Source organism: Crinia signifera, chromosome 3, assembly GCF_055691185.1.
Source record: "Crinia signifera chromosome 3, ASM5569118v1, whole genome shotgun sequence".
Classification (NCBI taxonomy): Eukaryota; Metazoa; Chordata; class Amphibia; order Anura; family Myobatrachidae; genus Crinia; species Crinia signifera.
Window position 1 is genome coordinate 309,458,574 of NC_139219.1, and position 17,184 is coordinate 309,475,757.

General features: G+C 43.7%; 2 protein-coding genes across 2 annotated transcripts in view; both read right to left on the reverse strand.

The window, feature by feature from the left end:
- Positions 1–1,435: 1,435 nt before the first annotated feature.
- Positions 1,436–17,184, reverse strand: part of LDAH (lipid droplet associated hydrolase) — a 239,718-nt gene continuing 223,969 nt past the window's right edge. Inside the window, exon 7 of the mRNA XM_083178608.1 lies at positions 1,436–10,379. Within this exon, the coding sequence (XP_083034734.1) occupies positions 10,191–10,379 (189 nt within the window). The 3' untranslated portion in view covers positions 1,436–10,190. The remainder of the gene's footprint in view (positions 10,380–17,184) is intronic.
- On the reverse strand, positions 15,121–16,604 carry LOC146064767 (uncharacterized). The gene is made up of 2 exons (XM_083178609.1): positions 16,301–16,604; positions 15,121–15,244 (listed from the first exon to the last, which is right to left on the reverse strand). The coding sequence occupies exons 1-2, from the start codon at positions 16,506–16,508 to the stop codon at positions 15,135–15,137; spliced, it is 318 nt and encodes a 105-aa protein (XP_083034735.1). The 5' UTR covers positions 16,509–16,604; the 3' UTR covers positions 15,121–15,134.

Consider the following 17,184-nt stretch of genomic DNA (forward strand, 5'->3'; position numbering starts at 1 on the left):
CACCACGCCCTAGTGGATGGTAGGGCATGAAATACCGCCTGTCGGCACATGTCGGCGCAAAAAACAGTGAAAAACCCATGTCGACCTTATGACCAGTCGACCTTCCTCATGTCGACCTTTATGCAAATTCGACCTTAAGTCATGTAGACCTTGGCCCATGTCGATCTTAAGTCAGGTCGACCTTCCTGCCAGTCGACCTAGTGGGGTCGACCTAATGACTGTAGACCTAAGTTCATTCTAATAGATGACCGCATCCCCTCAGGAGGTAGACAATTGATAAAGGTGCTGGACTGTTCTGTGCTCTCTCCTTATATCCTCCTCAGTGGCAGCTGAATGGATGACTATCACATGACTGCAGTGTTTGTCCTGAATTGGACAGCATGCTTCACACTGGGCTGAATTCGCCTGAGTCACATGACAGCTTCTGGGTACTGGGGATTGGAGCTCATGGGTCAGCTGATCCCAGGAGTCATGGTGCTGCCTATGCAGCCAGACCGCTGTGATAAAGTGACACTGGGACATCATGCTAGCCAGCAATACCGCCAGTGGCACAGAATAGACCAACGTACTGGTAAGATGCTAGGGCCGTGATTCCTGACACATTGGAACAAAATACATTGTTTAAAAGTGAACCAGGCCTTTAAGATATAAAAGTTATGTGATATCATTGTCAACATAAAACATGTCATTAAAAATAAAATCATCCTGAGTTCTGAATGTGCAACATAAAAGCCTAAAACAAGCCCGTCTTATGAAGGCATATAAATATAATAAATACTGACAGGGCAATGGTTACCATTTTGCAAACAAGACCTGCACCTCCCTACTGCAGGGAGTACCAACATTGAGTAATCCTGTTTATAAAGCAAGAAGTAGATGGGGGCAGAAGGTGCACCCTTGGAGGGTTTCTGGTTGCCCATCGCTGCTGTGAAATATATTAGTGTGCCCTGTCTCACATCACATCCCTGCACCTGTACAAGGCCTACTGTCCTGCAGCTTATGCTGACGGGTGAGGTAGCAAGCATTGTTCCGTACAATACTCGAGCCAGCCTGTCTGCTTCTAATCAACCTCATTCACTGAGACATCCACATGTGCTGCAGTGCGGTTGCGTGTCCCCTCAGATGTCCTGTCTCCATGGGATCGCTGAGCAAGATCCAAGGGAAGAACTTGTAGCTTGGAGCAACAATACCAGAAACGCATTCTAATTACATTGAACTGTGACATAGCAGAACGATCTCCGGAGGACTAGAGGAACACCATTGTTCCCAGCTGAAGACTGTATGGCAGGCAAATGTTTCTCCAGAACTGTCTCGGAGCAGAAGACAGCTCCGAGTGCGAGCTGCACACATAAAAAACACACACACACAAAAAAGAATAAATAACGTAATACAATAAAAAGTCAAAAGGACGTAAAATAAAAAAGCAGCAAAACAATAGACTGTAGTAGGTTTATTGCTTGAATGTACACAAGATAATTCAATGAAGAACAATTAATGACAACTTAAAATGTGTTTTAAATGTGTCTTGGTGAAGAATTGGTTGCATTGTTTCTTAGACATTGCTCGAGGTCTCGGATAGATGCCTGGCGCAGTTAGCTTCTAAGAGGAAGTGATAAATTGGTCCATAAAATTGGGATTAGCCGTAAAGTTGAAACATCTGATAATCATAAGAGGGTATTCGACTGAAAGCAGAGGGATTTACTAGACGTACCACCATCATACAGCAAAGGTAGGTACATATAACAGTAACAGAACATAGGATTATGGACACTTGTCTTCATCACATCATTATCACCTACAGGACTCATTGGGGGATATCTATTAAAACAAGTGCTCAGTGAAAATGGGAAGGGGCTAGGTCCACTCAGTGGTGGGACGCATTGATCGGCCAGTGGGCGTGATGGTCCCCACATGGGCGATCAGTGAGTTAAGCTGCATTGGGGTAAAGTTACTAAAATGGTAGTACTATTGAAGATGGGATGTTTCCCATAGCAACCAATCGGATTCAGTTATCTTCGTGAAGGTGATAAATAAATAAGTATCATCTGATTGGTTGCTATGGCAACTTCAATGGAACTCCCATCTTAGTAAATTTACCCCCAATACAACTCACTGATCACCCACTTTCTCTCAGTGATATCTTAGAAGCCTATGGACCTCTCTCCACAGCGCTGTCAGAGGGACCTGTCATGGATCCCTCTCAGAATGCCCCGCGGCCGAAAGAGCTGTCCTCTGCGATACTAATTGCATATGTTAGTGCATGTATGTATGCAATACGATGTGTGGCGGAGAGTGGTGGCGGATGTTAGAACATCCCACCCAGTAAGAGGGCTGCTTTGGGCTGGTGGTGGCTAGCTCTGGGAGACTTGCCCACAATTGATAAGGTGGGAGCACTACCCTATTTTCAGGACCACCCCAGCCGTTCCGAGCGAGTAAGCCACTATGAGTAACTCAATGAAACCACAAACTGTCATTTGTTGCACCACTGTTTACAAGAGTAATAGATACCCTGATATTAAAAAAAAATGAATTTTTGAGGTTTGGCCGCATTTTAAAGCGTCCTACACCCCGCTCAGTGTTAGTACCGTGAGGCATACAGTATAGCAAATTATACAGTATTATATCGTACAGTGATCATAATAAACGCAGTAAACCTATAATGAGCAGAATAGTGGATTCATTTTGATACCTGTTGCTACAAATAACACTTTGTAAAATAGTGTTCCCAGCAGCTGCTGCTGCTGGGAACGGGAGCTGGGAGTCTGGGAGGTGCTGCGCGCCCAGCCAGCCCATGGGGGAGCGTGGCCGACCCCTATTAATGACTTTTGGGCCGGCCCACCGGGAAATGGCCCGGTTTCCCGGTGGGCCAATCCGTCCTCCTGGGTATGATCGACACAATTGTCTATTGTGTGCAAATTCTCTTACTGCAAGTACAACAGCATTCTCTTACTAAAGCCATCTGCAGATGCAATTAATGTAATCCTATATAAATGTCACAGTGGCAAAAAGTTAAACTTTTTTTGCATGCGCTTGACATATTGGGCCAATTCAGACCTGTTCGTACAGGTCTGAATGCGTAAGTAGTCTGATGGTTTGGGGAATGCGTATGCGCAGTTTTCACATTGTACATGTGCAGGGGCCGGCTGCGAGTGCCTTTATTTTATTTATTAACAGTCTCTTATATAGCGCAGCATGTTCCGTTGCGCTTTGCAAAGGAGACAGTGATACAACAAACTGCATTTAAAGACAGTCAAAGGTATGAGGGCCCCGCTCGCAAGCTTACAATCTATAGGGAAATAGGCATTAAATCCAATAGAGTGCAAAGGTTCCTAGTGTACTGTATGATACGGGGGACCCAGCAGTTTGGCCAGGGGTCAGGAGGATGGAAAATGTGAAAAAGAAAGAGAGTGGATTTGTGTGGACTGTACAGGGGGGATGTGATTAGATAGGAACGGTATATGAAGGTTAAGTGGCTGGTTCTGGAATTTGATAAGCTGCCTGAAGAGATGAGTTTTTAGGGAACGCTTCTAGGTTTGGAGACTGGAGGAGAGTCTTATTGTGCATGGGAGGGCATTCCACAGAGTGGGTGCAGCCAAAAGAAAGTCCTGCAATCGGGAATGGGAGCGAATAATGAGTGTGGATGAGAGACGTAGATCTTGTGAGGAGGGAAGAGGTCGGGTTGGAAGATAGTTTGATATAAGAGAAGATATGTATGTTGGTGTAGTTTGGTTTATGGCTTTGTGTGCGAGAAAATTAATTTTGTATTGAATACGGTAGATTACAGGTAACCAATGAAGTGACTGACAGAGTAGCTTTGCAGACGATGAACGTCTGGCTAGGAAGTTTAGCCTCGCAGCTGCATTCATAATGGACTGGAGTGGTGAGAGTCTGTATTGGGGAAGGCCAATAAGGAGACTATTGCAATAATCAATGCGTGAGATGATGAGAGCACGGATTACAGTTTTTGCAGTGTCTTGCGTAAGGTAAGGGCGAATTTTTTATATGTTTTCTATGTGCACGTGGCATGACAGATTAAATGTGGGGAGCAAAGGAACGTTCAGAGCCAAGAATGACACCTAGGCAGCGAGCTTGAGTTGTAGGAGTGATTGTCATATTCTCAACAGTGATAGAGATATCAGGTTGGTAACTACTATTTATTAGTGGGAATATAATTAATTCTGTTTTAGAAATAATCAGTTTGAGGTGGTGAGATGACATCCAGGATGAAACAGCAGAAAGGCATTCAGAGACACGGCCCAATACAGATGGGGACAGGTCTGGGGAGGATAGGTAGAGCTGAGTATCATCAGTGTTCAGATGATACTGAAATCCAAAAGAGCTGATTAGTTTGCCAAGAGATGAGGTATAAATTGAGAAAAGCAGAGGACCTAAGACCCTAAGAATCCTGAGGTACTCCAACTGATAGAGGTAGCAAAGAGGAGGTGGAAACAGAGAAACAAACACTGAAGGAGCGGATAGATAGGTAGGATGAGAACCAAGAAAGAGCTGTGTCTTTAAGACCTAGGGATTGTAGTGTTTGTGTGAGAAGTGTATGGTCAACAGTGTCAAAAGCAGCAGAGAGATCTAGAAGAATTAGTAGTGAATAGTGGTCTTTAGATTAACAGTGACCAGATCATTCACAACTTTAGTCAGTGCTGTCTCAGTGGAGTGTTGGGAACCAAAGCCTGACTGAAGTGAGTCCAATAAGTTGTGCGAGTTAAGAATGTGTGTGAGGCGAGTGTAGGCAATTCTTTCAAGTAGTTTATAGGTGCATGGAAGTTGAGAGATAAGACGGTAGTTTGAGAGAAAGCTTGGGTCAGAATTGTGTTTTTTTTCAGAATCTAAGTAATAACTGCGTGTTTGAACAATGAAGAAAAGATACCAGTAGAGAAAGAGAGGGTTCAGATTTTAGTTAAGGTTGGGATGAGCACAGGAGACAGAGATTTACTTATTTGTGAGGGTATAGGGTGCTGTGTCTGAAGTTCAGGGCCCTGGAGACAGTCTCTGTTGCTGCCCTATGACACAGGTGGATTTAGACCTCATGGGGCAGTAGGCAAGATACCGATTGGGGCCCTCCTCATTCCATAGCACTATATTTATCATCGATAGAACACATTGGCGTGTGCGCGGTCTACTGATAAATGCTCAGCCGCTTGAACCCCAACATTGCATACAAATCTGAATCAGGCTCTAGGTCTTTTGGACGTAGGCTTAATATCTGTGTCACATTTAAGTAAACTGACTGCCCACATACAGTGGGACGAGACCATTTTGTGTGTCCAAATATTATTTTATCAAAAAACATCCAATGGACTTTGGGAGTGTGGTCAGGTCCATGTGATGTCATAAAGTCACGCGGTAGTCACATAATGCTCCTCTGGGAACGTTTTGGATGGCCAGGATATCTTTATGGGGCCCTGCTGGGCCCTAGGCAAGTGCCTAGGTTGCCTTGTGGAAAATCTGCCTCTTCCCTATGGCACTTGTTGCAGACCTGCCTGGAGGGCACTGATTTGCTCGCCCATACAATGGCTACAGGACCACGAGTCCCCTCGTGAAACTCATAACTTCCTGCTGACTACAGTGACTTACCTTCCCCTCTACTTGCCTGTGATTTTACTATTCCTATTTATACTTTGTACTCATGTTGGTTTACTATGGCGCATTGTAATAACTATATTGTTTGGTGCACTGGTTTTATTTTATCTCTCATAAGGAACATTGTGGAGAATAACAAATAAAAGAAAATAATAATTGTCCTGTTCTACTTACACTTAAGAGAGGACATTTAGGAGGGCAGAATACCATACAATAATTTTCACAGACAAATGGGATATTAGATAATGAAGAATATGAGGGAATTGGGGTCCAAACCAGCTACTTAAATTTCGGCAGCTGCTCCGGGATCACACATAACAAACACAGCGGATGCAACAAGGATGCATTCACCTCTAGAATTTATATTTAAACTTTAAATCTAAATGAAAATTATTCTGAATTAAAGTCGCATATGAAATCCAGAAACATAATACTCGGACGTTTGGTTTGGGTGGCGGACACGGCTAAGGATTTCCTTACTCCGTTCCTTACTTGCCGTTTGTAGCGGCAAATCCTGGCACCCGCCTTCTCTTTGTAGGATGTATATGTATATATATATTATATACATATATATATATATATATATATATATATATATATATATATATATATATATATATATATACACTAGTAAGCCCACTCAAAGCAAAAGCTTTGAAAGCAAGTTGTCTCTGTGATGGCAGAATGCACTAACATCCTCCTCCACCGATCGCCTGCATTGTTAATAATCGGATATCCACTAACATATGCAATTATTAATGCAAAGTCTTGTGTTAAGAGCTGCACTTTGCGTTGTGGCTGGCGATGTGCAGCGGTTCCCCCCTCCCTCCCAGTACCATTACCCGGCTGCAGCTGCTCAGCCAGCGATCCTCCTCCCTGCACCCGGAAGCGGTGCAGGGGGTAGAAGGAGGTCACTGGTCCGGGCAGCACAGCAGGAGGCTGCCCGGACAAAGTTAAGGGGGGGCGGCACGAAGGGAAGCCCATAGGCTTCTATGGGGTTACACCGTCTAGAAGCGGCAAAACTCTGGCGGTGGGGCTTTGTTGCATATGAAAATGCGTTAAAAACCCCGAAAATGGGGTTTGTTACATGATTTTTTGTTTGGTGAATCTCGTCCCAAAGAGATAAAGAGATGTTGTTTCACTGATTGCCAACAGATGACAGTGTTTCGGAGACACATGGACAGTAGGCATATATAAACTATATATATATATATATATAAACTATATATATATATATATATATACATACATACATATATATATATATATATATATATATATATATATATATATATATATATAAACATTATCCTGAACTGACAAAAACTGGAGACGTCATTCCCCCAAAGTAGTGAAATGCTTGGAGTACATTTGCGACCCTCTGTGGGAGTCAACAGCTGGAGCTATTGGCAGAAGCAAAAAAATATATATATATATTTATTTACTTGGTGAAAGATCTCTGCATGTTCTACTTAATATTCATTAAAAACCAGAGAGAACGGAAGAATCCCAATAATCGCTGCATGTAAATAAAAGCTAAACTAGCAACTTCCTAAAGTAAAATATTTGGGGGGAGTGTCTACAAATAGGAGCTAATTCAGACCACCCACCAGAGATCTCCGTAAGTGTATACTGCAATCTCTGGTCTTACTGTTCAGAATCATCACCCCCCAGAGCCAATCAGATAAATGGAAGTTATTATCCGAAGGATTTATTACCTTAAACCATAAAAATTACCACCAGGCTGGGTCAGTTGGAATGTATTGCAGTTAAACGTGGTCAGACGGAATGTACTGAAGGCTCGCTAGATGCAATGTACTGCAAGCTCGTTAGAATACTGAAGGATTAATATATTACATTACTACAAGTAAGGACAAGGGGCTAGATGTATCAAGCTTCAAAAAATGATAAAATAAAGGGTGGTAAACAGCCAGCCAATCAGCTCCTACCTGCCATGTTACCAGGGCTGCAGAAAGTGCAGCCGGGCCCTGGGAAAAGGGGTGTGGCCAGGTGTAGCTAAGTGCTTAAAAAGTGCCACAGTGGCTACTTTCCCTGTCAAGATTCCCAAGGCACCAATGCATATCGTATAATGATAATAATTATATATATATATTATCAGTAATTGTTCAGTTGCATTTGTATTTCTTTAATAAATTAGGACTAGCATCCATACAGTAAACGTTTCAGCGGTACTATATTATCACTTGCACTTGCCGGAATATGTACTGTAGCGGAAAGACGCTTCATAGTATTTCATTTTCTACAAGACAGATACACCGTCCGAAAACTCTGCACCCAAACTATGATTTGCACAAATTTCCGCATCTCACTTCTGGGCCTTATCTGCAGCCAACATTTCAATGGCAGGAAGTCAAGTGCGTTCAGGCTCGTAATGAAAAGCTGTAATTCATCTTAACGTCTAGCTAACAATACTAAAAAAAACCTCCCAAAACCTGAAATCGTATAATCTACATTACAGGGTCAACATAAAATGGAATTAAAAAACCAATCTAAAAACCGGAAAGCGTATAATCTACATTAAATGGTCAACATAAAATGGAATTAAAACGGGGCATATTACAGATGTATAAGGTGTACTGAACATAGATGTTGAAAAAAAATAAATGCATGTCGGAGGTGTATTAACGGGCAGAGTGTCCATGTTCAATGCTCCCTTCTATAACGTCAGCTGGCGGCCATCTTTTGTGTGATTTATTCACTGCCAGTGATATTGCCATTTCCTGTGTGAAGTATATTAACTACCAGCAGCAGGTACTGTACAGAGGAAGGGACCCCTGTTCATCACACTTTGTGGGTGCTGGATGTTTGGCACGGGACCCATCCTTGTCAAACGGACCCATGTGTTCCACACACCCGGAACTCATAACGGTACAGAACTTGGGCCCGGCTACTTATGGAGGCATGGCCTAATTACAGGAGGCAATGTCACACCTCTTATAAAACAGAAAAAAAAGCATCTTCAATGCCGCCAAACAGGGGGGTTCCATAAGACCCCCAACCAGGGGCAAATCCAGGGGAGAAAGTTATTTAGTGTGATTGCTCTCCCCCACTCAGTCACAGCAGCCTCCCGGGCTAATTGCAGCCCATCAGCTGCTTCTGACAGGTAAGAGGGGGAACTGAAAGAAGGGTGGGTCACGAGGAAGACTAAAAGAGAACATATGTGAGGTTTTTTGGAGCACACTTGGGGCACCAATCCTCTCTGTCACTCTACAGGTAAGAGGGGGAAGACAGACTAAAGGCCCTTGCTGTGCCCCTCCAACAAGCCACGCCTCCTCTCGGTGGCACTACCTGCACCCAGTATAAATAACCCACTGGTACTAGTGAAAATTATTATTTATTACCAGATATTTACCGTTCCCTGCCACCGTGGAGCTTACACTCTATATTCCCTACACATTCATGCTAAGGTTCATTTTGCTGGGAGCCATTTAACCGACCAGTATATTTCTGGATTGGAGGTGGGGCTTGTTGGAGGGCACAGCAAGGGCCTTTGGTCTGTCTTCCCCCTCTTACATGTCAGAAGCAGCCTCTCCTGATGGGTGTGACATTGCCTCCTGCAATTAGGCCATGCCTCCATAAGTACCCGGACCCAAGTTCTATACCGTTATGAGTTCCAGGTGTGTGGAACACATGGGTCCGTTTGCTCCGCTTGCAGCTCATACAAAATGCAGCCGCCAGACTATTAACTAACCAGCCCCGCGCCTGCCACATAACTCCCATTCTCTACTCCTTTCACTGGCTACCTGTAAAATGGCGAATCGTTTTCAAGATTGGCTTACTGACTTTCAAGGCCCTACATGACCAGGGCCCAAGGTACCTGCAGCAGCTTCTGATTCCTTACTGTCCTACTCAATTACTACGATCCACTGAAGAAGGACAACTAACAGTACCCAGAATTTCCCTGAATTCATCTGGGGGTCGAGCTTTCAACTTTGTTGCTCCAACTCTATGGAACTCTCTTCCTCGCACAGGGTGAGAAGCCCCCACTGTAGAATCCTTTAAAAATAGACTAAAGACGTTCTTATTTACTCAAGCATTTCACTGACATCTACTGTTAAGCTTGTTGTGTATTTTGAGCTGTAAAGACGATGGTAAAGCACTTTGAGTCCTATTGGGAGAAAGGTGCTATATAAATATCATTATTATTATGGGAGGAAATGGAAGTAACCGGAGGAAACCCAAGCATGCACGAGGAGAATATACAAACTCCACAGTTAGGTCCCTGATGGGAATTAAACCCATGACCTCAGTTCTATGAGGCAGTAATGCTGACCATTACACTGTCGCCCTCACCTTTACCAAAGTGTATCTTCTGAAGCACATTGTGCTATGTATTTAATGAGTGTTCCCCCGTATTTGACGTAGTAATACCGCCTATAAACAATGCAGGCAAAGTTGAGACTGACGTGAACCAAAGCCAGGCGGGCGTTTCTCAGAAACTGCATGCACCGGTTCATGAACTTACATTATATTTCTGATTATCAGCCTCGATTAGCAATTAATAGGCTTTAAGAACATTTAAAATGATCGCCTGGGTGTCCGGGGCCCAGAGCGGGTTCTGGGCCGAGCACAACTCAGATGTTTGACTGCTCTTTTAACCAGACTTTAATCATGGCGGCTACTTCCTTGCTGGAATCCAGGACGAAGGCGTGCCTGTACCCCTTCTCACACAGCCAGATATTAGCCTTAGGAAAGTCCCTCCGGATGTCTTCATAATACTGAACAGGACACCAGGCGTCTGTGGCACCATAGTAGAAAATAAGCTGATGGGGTGAAAGAGAGAAGAGAACACTGTGTAAGTCTCGAACGTCCGATAAGACATTATGTATATGTTAGTTATGCAATAATGCATTTCGCTTTGGTTAAAATAAAAACAAACGGCTGAGAATATTTTTGAAGCATTTATATAACATGGCTGCCAAATGCCTGGAGATAGGTACATTCATAGGTTCTGAATGTGCAAGGGACTAATGGCAATGATCGTGCAGAAAGAAATGAAACACAATAACTGAAAGACCGACAGATGCATGTGTTTTTTTTCCCTTTAATTGTACCTTGCAAAACACGCACCATTTCTCCTATGTCCCTGTAGTAAACAAGTTAGTCTATAGTCATAACTCTATAGTGTCTATCAAGTTAATGTGTGAAGCCTTGGAAGCATGTGGGTGCGGCTAAATGTGTGGTTTTCATTTATTACTGAGATTTAACAACACATTTTAGCTATTTAAAACTCTTCTGCAGAAGGATTATTTATATAACTTGTAGCATCTGATAAATGGCGCTCCAGACAATTAGCCCACAACTGTCATTTTTAACACATGGCAGTTGGGGGCGGATTGGCTGGATCACAATTTGCCATACGCAATGAGTTTTAAATAGCTAAAACTCATTTCCCACTATAGAAGAGAACATGCAAAGAACACGGCCACTTTACACAGTGTGAGGACCATTTTGATTGACATGAGAGCTAATCTTGGTATGGATTCCATAGAAAAAAAAGACAAGAACCCAAGGTTATCCAAGATCCTGCTCCAGCAAATTACTCACCCCTAGAGGAAGGGATGAGCCCACTTGCAGTGATTTCCCAAGAACTCTTAAGGGCCAGTCTGACAATGTTTATCACTTTGTTTATAAGTACTGCAGAAGGACCATCTAGAGCAGAGGTGACCAAACCAGTCCTAGAGATTCAACAACGGTCCACGTTTTCTAGACCACCTAGCTGGTGCACAGCTGTAGTCATTACTAACTGTCACATTCCCCAGATCACCTAGCTGGTGTACAGCTGTAGTCATTACTAACTGTCACATTCCCCAGATCACCTAGCTGGTGCACAGATGTAGTCATTACTAACTGTCACATTCCCCAGATCACCTAGCTGGTGTACAGCTGTAGTCATTACTAACTGTCACATTCCCCCGATCACCTAGCTGGTGCACAGATGTAGTCATTACTAACTGTCACATTCCCCAGATCACCTAGGTGGTGTACATCTGTAGTCATTACTAACTGTCACATTCCCCAGATCACCTAGCTGGTGTAGAGCTGTAGTCATTACTAACTGTCACATTTGAAAACAATGCTGCCTTCATTCCTATTATAGATCCACAGGTTGCCTGAAAAAACATGAACTGTTGGTAGATCTTGAGGACAGGTTTGCCCACTCCTTATCTAGAGGGATAAAAGAGACCAGATAATTAAACCGGCAACCAATATCTGGTCCCACCCCCAACTTTAAGCACCATATTTATTTGTTTTCAAATATTTCAATCTATGACCCCATTCCTAAGACTTCCATAGCTTATAAATTGGGGAGAAATCGATTAGAAAAATCTCAAAATTGACAAAAGACAGAAAGTCAATATTAATAAAAGCCAAGTTCCAATCCAAAAATCTGAACAAGATCACTGTATTTGGAACAAAATAAGACTTGCCCCAAATGGGGCACATTGGGAGGAAGCTCCTCCTGTTTCCATGTAAACCCCACCCCTTTTTGTGGGCTGATAAAGTAGGATGGTCGAGTTATGCCACACCTTCTTTCAATTAATTCACATTGATGATATCTTAGTTTCAATAGCTACATTTTTATGTAGATCTGAAATACACTACTAGCATCTGGCTTATAGCACAAAGCTTGGTTAAATGTTATAATCTATATCTATCGTCCTATATGTCTATTTATTAGAAGGAGGGTGCATCAACCTGAACCGTATGAATTCAAGCATATTGCCTAATTGTATGCATTGTTATCAAGTGAGTAGTTAATGCATTTAGAAAAGTTTCCAGACCATTATGGTTCTGGTTGCCTTGTGATGGTATTTATATCAAAGCCATATACAGTAAAGTAAAAATTAATCAGACCAGAGGCGTAACTGGGAGGCAATGGAGTCATCTGCCACCGGGCTCCTGCTCCCAAGGGGGCACCTCTCCTCCCATGCTCAATATTGCTTCTGTGGCTGACTCCTCCTCCTAGCAGGACAATAGACCTTACACTCACTTTAGAGTGTGTCACTCCTTTATCAAGAACAGAACGTTCTTGTCACGATAAAGGAATGGCATCCGAAACATCGATTAGACCTTCTGTGTCTGGTATCATTTTTCAATTGAGTGATGCGGTTTTGCCTGTGCATACATATATTTATATAAGGTGGTGTGTTTGTGTGTGTGTGTGTGTGGTGGGGGGCATCCAATTTTTGTCTTGCCTCCAGGCAACTTGCGCAAACTTACGCCACAGAATCAGACTATTTAAGCAGGTGGAATTTCCATACAGTCACTTAAATAAAATAATTTCAGACAACACTATAGAATAGTTTTGGTATTCAGCATACTTTTGCTGGCACTCGTATTATAGGCGTGCCGCACAGTAGGAGTATAGACACACCCTTTTTAGAAGAGATAAAATTAGAAAACAAATTGCAAATCCTTAGGAGGTGTCAGCAGTGAGTAACTGTGCGGGAAACTAATGATTGTGCAAAGTCTACAACAATATTTTTTGGTGTAAATAAATTAGGACTAAGCAAAGATTGCAACAGATGTTGAGGGAGATGTTGCCCATTATTTTTATGATGCATTAGTCAGATATTAGCAGCTGCATACATGAAAAATATGTTTTAATGCATCTATTAATTTGAACACATCTGCACCGCAAGCTGTAGGACGGGTGTCTGTTAAAAAAAACCAAAACAAAAACAACAAATGATAAACTGCCAGAACTTTATTTCCCATTCTTAGCACGTTTCAAAATGTTTTTCTAAGTTCTAGAAAAAAAATGTTTATTTCCTCTTCGGGTAATACTGTACATCTAATTTGATGAAATCCTGCTGAATATTATCTATATACGATAAAAAAAACTGCCCATTTATTATTACTACTAGTACTAAAATACTATGACCCCCTTATACAATTTAACTTTAAAACTATTTGAGTCAAAATATATTACAATTTAAATCTTACAAAACATCAGATAAATAAAATACATTTAGACATACAATCATGGCCGGTGCAAGGCACCGGAGCGCCCCAGGCGGGGGTGGGGGCGCCCCGGCGCTCACCCGGTCCACGGAGGAGGGGGGTGCGAATGTGCGGTGGCCCGGCTACTGTGCTACACAGTAGCCGGGGGAGGAGAGGTGTCGGGCGGCTGCTACACGGAGGGGGGGTGGGGGAACGGGTGCCGGGCGTGCATCAAACCCGGCTACTGTGCTACACAGTAGTCGGGAGAGGGGGGGGGGGGGGCAGGCGGCCACTACACGGAGGGGGGGTGCCGGGCATGCGTCGGACCCGGCTAGTAGCCGGGGGAGGGGGGTGTCGGGCAGCTGGTACACGGGGGGGGGGGGTTTGGGAATGCTCTTGCGGACTCACCCCAGCCTGGCGTGTCACTCCATGGGGGGCGGCGATGGGTGTTGCAGCGGCGACAGGGGTGGAGGGGGGGACAGCTGCTCCAACTTCCACCCTCCAGTGGCCGGCGCCCTAGGCAAATGCCTAAGGCTGCCTAGTGGTGGCGCCGGCCCTGCATACAATACAATACTTTATAATGCTGCTTCTTTTTACACATAAGAGATTTTTTAAGTAAATTGTCCCGTTTCTTTTTTTTGCCTTGTCATCATCAAGCTTGTACTCAAACTTTTTGTGTTATTTAGACGCACATTCAAGGTAAATTACATTTCTATTTGTGGCCCCAAATTTATCTGGCCTAAGCTTATTTCCACATCTTATTTATACTGAATTCCCAAAAATGTAATTAGTATAGAAAGATTATTTTATTATATTATAACGTAGTGTTGTACACCTTGAAGAAGGGGTATACAATCCCCGAAACCTTAATTAAATCACTGTTTATTTAACTCGTGGAGTGACGCTGATTGTTTTACAAACTTTCCTCTTATATTATTACCCCTGATTATGTCTCTTAGGGCCTTATTCTGATCGGTGCGGACATTCCCGAATTGTTACGGTGCGGGCCGCACGCAACGCTGTGCGGCAGCGTGCGGGCATCGTCCGTAGAAACGCCCACGTGTCCTCCGCATTCGGACGGAGTCACTCTTTAAGAACAGGGCGTGTGTACGGACGACATACAAACCGTGCGTGTGCGGGGGAAACGTACAGATTCTTGCACGGTCTTCCCGCACAAGCACGGTCTTACCGCGTGAGAACGTACGGAAAGCTGTCCGTACGCCCCGATGCGGAGTATTTACGCACAATCCAAGACAATTTTGTACTGAGTACACACAGCGATCACATGACCCACTTAGGCTATTAGGCAACCTCCTGAAAAAGGGATTGTTAGCAATTGCAATCAATTAAATGCTCATCTATACTGACCCACATTCCTACTACATTCATGACACACATTAACCCTTACAGCATGTGACCCAAACATACATCTAGATACACTATGTACATTTTGCTTATTTTAAACATTTTAAACAACTTACACATATACTTTAGCATGTTAGAAAAAAACACTGACAACTTTCAACTTTAAATAACGATTTATTCAAACATAACTTGCCCCAACCCAAAATTTAAAATTCCCCATCAAGTATGCGGTCCATCTCCACAATCATTTGGCTCATCAGGCCTCTCAGTCTCAGGAGGGCCCCACGGCGACCCTCCTCTGCTTGGGCAGGCTCATCTGTGGAGGAAATTAAAAAATAAAAATGACTAATGCTATTCATGCATACATTTAACATAGTCAAAGCTACATTTTAAACATGCATTCTGCGAGGTGTGTGTGTGTATATATATATATATATATATATATATATAAAACTATATATATATATATATATATATACACACATATCTACCTATATATATGAGACATACACCTATACATACATGCATACATACTACATGGAAAGCCTGATTTTGGCCCTCTACCCTTTACTCTGTAGAACACCTCACAGTCATACTGCTCCTTCTCCATCCAAACCCACCCATGACTAAGCTCTGAGAAGCATGCCACGCGCTGCACCAATCACAATTCGGCAAACAAAGTTCAGTGTCTGTTATATGATGGAGCCTGGCAGGGGAGTTACACAACTCTCAGGAATGCTCAGTACATTTGTGCAATCAAGCATGGCTTGCCTGCTGATGGTCTGCTCCAGAAATCATTGTCAGAATGCCAGTTAGGGGAGGCTGCAGCACTAACCCACTCCCATGCTCAAAAGCATTACTAAGACCAAATCAACACACAATTATGGTGCAAAACATACATGCAGGCCGCAGGGGGTGGTTAGCTAGAGGAGGGCCCAGGGGCACTGACCACTTGTTACTCCAGTCTAAGCCACGCCTGTCCATACTCCATTTATGCCATACTGAATCTAGTTTACAAAGATCAATCACCAGTAAACTCTACTCACCTATATGAGTCTACAGATTGTATGCTTGCAGCAGAGACATGTAACCCTTACATGAGCAAGTCATCACTTTCTTCCAGGATACAGATTAACTACACAGGTTCAGTGGCACTTAAAATTGACATGAAAGCCATCCTCACAACCTGTGTCATTAATATGTGTCCTGGCTGAAAGGGATGGTTTGGCCACCCTATCTAACCCCAAAGTGTGTCTGTTGCGATCCCGTTTCTTTTGTCATTTTATAGTATTGTAAAAATCAATTGAATCACCAGTGTTACATAGCAAATAGTACATGCCAAACGGAAAAATAAATCCTTATGTATACATACCAATTCCGGCCGCCTGGACAACCTCATCGGGCTCCACCTCCTCCTCAGGGGCCTCCAATGCGCCATCCTCGGCCTCGCTGACGTCCTCCACGGGTGCCAGTGCCTCCACAGCCCACCCCTCGTCATCAGAAATTTCCTGGGCCCCCTCCTCCGGCCTCCCTTCCTGCGGCTGGTCCTCCAGGGCCACCGCTGCCTCCTCCTCCTCCATTTCCTGCGCCCCCTCCTCCGGGCTCCCTTCCTGGGGCAGGTCCTCAAGGGCCACCTCTGCCTCCTCCCGGGCCTGTCTTGCGCGAGCACGTGCTGTGTATGTGAAAAATCATAAAAGTGCCAATTAGTGGTAATTACTATTATGCCTTATCACGCTATAAATGCTAAGGTTAGAAGTACAGATAATTGTACAGGCAAACAGCTCCTTAGTGGCCTTTACAAAACACAGCCTGTAACATGGCAGGTATGCTGTGACATTTGGCCCATTGTAAGCATCACAAGCATTAATCCTCCCCAATAACATATTTTATGACCATTACAGGGTGTCAAACAGGAAGTAGCACTCATATATTGTATGCCATGTTTAACTCATGGATCAGGCAGGTTACCTTATTGGTTGAAATATGGTCATGTCAGCAATATTGTATAATTGGGCATTTAATGGGTAAACACTTACATCGAGCAATGCTGGCCCGTATTTGCTGGAGCTTCTCAGGCTGGCGCCGCCTGAGATCAGACCATCGCCGCTCCAGCTGTGCGATGGTCCTGCGCACCTGGGTGCGCGCGAATATGCGCCTGCGGGCCGATGCATATGCCTGGCGCTTCTGCCTGTTTGTAATAAAAGGGCCGGCACGCCCCAGCCTGGTCTCCATAACGGAGACCAGAGTTCGCAGCTC